The sequence below is a fragment of the Magnolia sinica genome, chromosome 14 (genome assembly GCF_029962835.1).
Source record: "Magnolia sinica isolate HGM2019 chromosome 14, MsV1, whole genome shotgun sequence".
NCBI classification, from domain to species: Eukaryota; Viridiplantae; Streptophyta; class Magnoliopsida; order Magnoliales; family Magnoliaceae; genus Magnolia; species Magnolia sinica.
Window position 1 is genome coordinate 67,762,833 of NC_080586.1, and position 2,494 is coordinate 67,765,326.

The following is a 2,494-nucleotide window of genomic DNA, read 5'->3' on the forward strand; positions in this document are numbered from 1 at the left end:
ACTTGATGTATTTATTCCCTGCTGTTTTTTTAAGAAATGAAATAAACCATATCCAAATCTCCCATGATCATGTCACCGAGACGGGTGAAAAACTTAAGTTTTGGACCAAAATGATATTTGTTATTTTTTCTTTTTCTAACCTGTCTAATCTCATCAACCGCTTATACGGCAAATAAACATCACGGGCTATTTTTTCTTTTTCTTGTGGTGCGGTCCTCTCGAGATTTGGATCAGTCTCATTTTTAGATCACGCCCTAAAATGATTTGAAAAAAATAGATGAACGGTGTGGATAAAATATATATTGTGGTGGGCCCACATAGCACTGTCCAGTAGCCACCTCGGGCAGCGTCAGTGGGCAATCCCCATTCGTTAAAATACAATGGAAAAATGAATGGACGGCGTAGATATACAGTACATCGGCTCCCGCTTCCATCGGACCGCTGTCGTCATACGCGATAACGCTCCACTGCTCTCATAGCATTATAATTTATAGTGCTCCTAATTCCCGTAGTTCAATTTGACAATGCAATCGATAAATCTGAACCGTCTGTTGGGTTCAGAAAACATTTTCCTGCTTTTATAAAAAATTATATTAATCTGACGATCCAATACATACTTAATTTGGCCTTATTTTCCACAGCCATCCCTTGTCGAAGCCATGGATGGGATGGATAAAATTCTCTAACAAAAATGATTCTGTAGAATCATAAGTAATCCATGATAGGCTCTACCAAGAAGATGGATCAAATTGTTGATCATACTTATGTTTGTGTAAATTATTTTGACCGTCCATATTAAAAACCATTGATCAAACCGTTAATATTTGTCAGATAGGAACAATTTTATACATAGACCCATAAAAGTTTCTATGAACCAAATCAACGGTCTAGATTAGTGGGTTGGACTGTCAAAATGGCCCGATGCAATTAGGAGGCAGGAGCACTGTAACTTGCAGTGATCCGAGAGTACAGGAGCATCTATGCATTTACATACATGCCCGAACGGCCGCTGTTGTCATTTTCCTTCTTTCCCAAGGTTTGCAGCCACCATCAGCAAACTAGGGTTTTCAAGAATCCATTCTCATTTTCAAGAATCCAAAACCACCCAGTGCTAGTGTTTTTTCAAGAATTCAATCTCATTTTCATGGCAGCATCAGCTGATGCCGCGAATTTCGGTGGCAAGACGAGCGTCCGCATCGTCGTCGTCGGCGACCGCGGCACCGGAAAATCCAGCCTCATCGTCACCGCAGCTGCCGATTCGTTCCCCGACACCACCCCACCCGTGCTCCCTCCCACGCGCCTGCCGCCGGATTTCTACCCCGACCGTGTCCCGATCACCATCATCGATACTTCATCGAGGTGCGTATGCTTGTGGTGGCAGCGAGTATCCGAACGTGATCCGGATCGATCGTTTGGTGGGATACGCCATTAATCAGAACAATCGTAGCCATCCGACCGGTGGACCATCTGCGGCATTTCTTTCAATTGTCCAATCTTGGGTATTGGATAACTGGGATTGCTCAGAAGGAGAGTTTCTTGACGTGTATCTCATCCATGGTAGGTGGGGCCCACCTGAAAGTTGGGGCCCACCTAGTCATATTTATTATCCTTTCTGATGCTTTTCATATCGTTTAGATGGAGTAATTTGTCTCATTTGTCTTCATTTTGGTTAGTCCGGAGCACCGGAGTAGGCTCGGACAGGAATTGAAGTTGGCAGATGCGGTTGTACTGACATATGCATGTGATGAACCGGCCACGCTTGATCGGCTGAGCACGTACTGGCTTCCAGAACTTCGTCGGCTGGATGTGAAGGTGCCGGTGATCGTGGTTGGGTGCAAGTTGGATTTGAGAGAGGAGCAGCAGGTTAGCCTGGAGCTGGTGATGTCACCGATCATGCAACAGTTTCGGGAGATCGAGACTTGTATAGAATGCTCGGCATTGAAACAAATTCAGGTAAGTACATAATGAGTTATTTGCCAATTTCTATGTCCATTTGGAAGCTTGTGTTGCAAATTTACTGTATCGGGTTGGATTGGATTCCGCCACTGATCTAAATAACTATCGTTCTCTGTTAGGTCATGTCAACAAGGTTCTACAATCAGTGTCATGCAAATACGTTAACAAGTGGTTGACCATCAACATTAGGTAATGAAAAGTAGGTCTGCAACTTGGGTTTGGTTAATTGAACCTGATTGACCCAACCGAGTTCGGGTCGGGCTGTCAAGGTCCTTGGGTGTGGGTTTCGGGTTGGAAAATGCCAACCCAATTTGAAATCTGGTTCGCTTTGGGTTGAGCAAATCTGGGTCGGGTCAGGTGCGGATGGGAGTAATCACATGTATTTGGTCTTGAGTCGAATATAGAGGAATTAGGGCTGGGAACCTCGGGTTGGAATTCGGGTTGGGACAGGTTGCTTGTTGTTCCTCTTAATGTCGAGTCAGGCTCTGGCTGACCCTCAACCCGACCCAACCTTCCCATGTTTCGCTCCTAATGAAAG

The 2,494-nt window shown here is 44.7% G+C and overlaps 1 protein-coding gene across 1 annotated transcript; it reads left to right on the plus strand.

The window, feature by feature from the left end:
• The first annotated feature begins 979 nt into the window (after nt 1–979).
• LOC131225424 (mitochondrial Rho GTPase 1-like) lies at nt 980–2,147 on the plus strand. Its single transcript, XM_058220955.1, has 3 exons — nt 980–1,359; nt 1,674–1,953; nt 2,076–2,147. Exons 1-3 carry the CDS (start codon nt 995–997, stop codon nt 2,130–2,132), a joined length of 702 nt encoding a protein of 233 aa, XP_058076938.1. The 5' UTR covers nt 980–994; the 3' UTR covers nt 2,133–2,147.
• The last annotated feature ends 347 nt before the right edge of the window (nt 2,148–2,494 follow it).

What these genes read in the sequence shown, in the direction of transcription:
- LOC131225424 (XM_058220955.1), top strand. Translation starts at nt 995, where the DNA reads ATGCCCGAACGGCCGCTGTTGTCATTTTCCTTCTTTCCCAAGGTTTGC. An exon ending in ATCATCGATACTTCATCGAG is followed by an intron (nt 1,360 to 1,673) that starts GTGCGTATGCTT and finishes CATTTTGGTTAG; the next exon opens with TCCGGAGCACCGGAGTAGGC. An exon ending in CGGCATTGAAACAAATTCAG is followed by an intron (nt 1,954 to 2,075) that starts GTAAGTACATAA and finishes GTTCTCTGTTAG; the next exon opens with GTCATGTCAACAAGGTTCTA.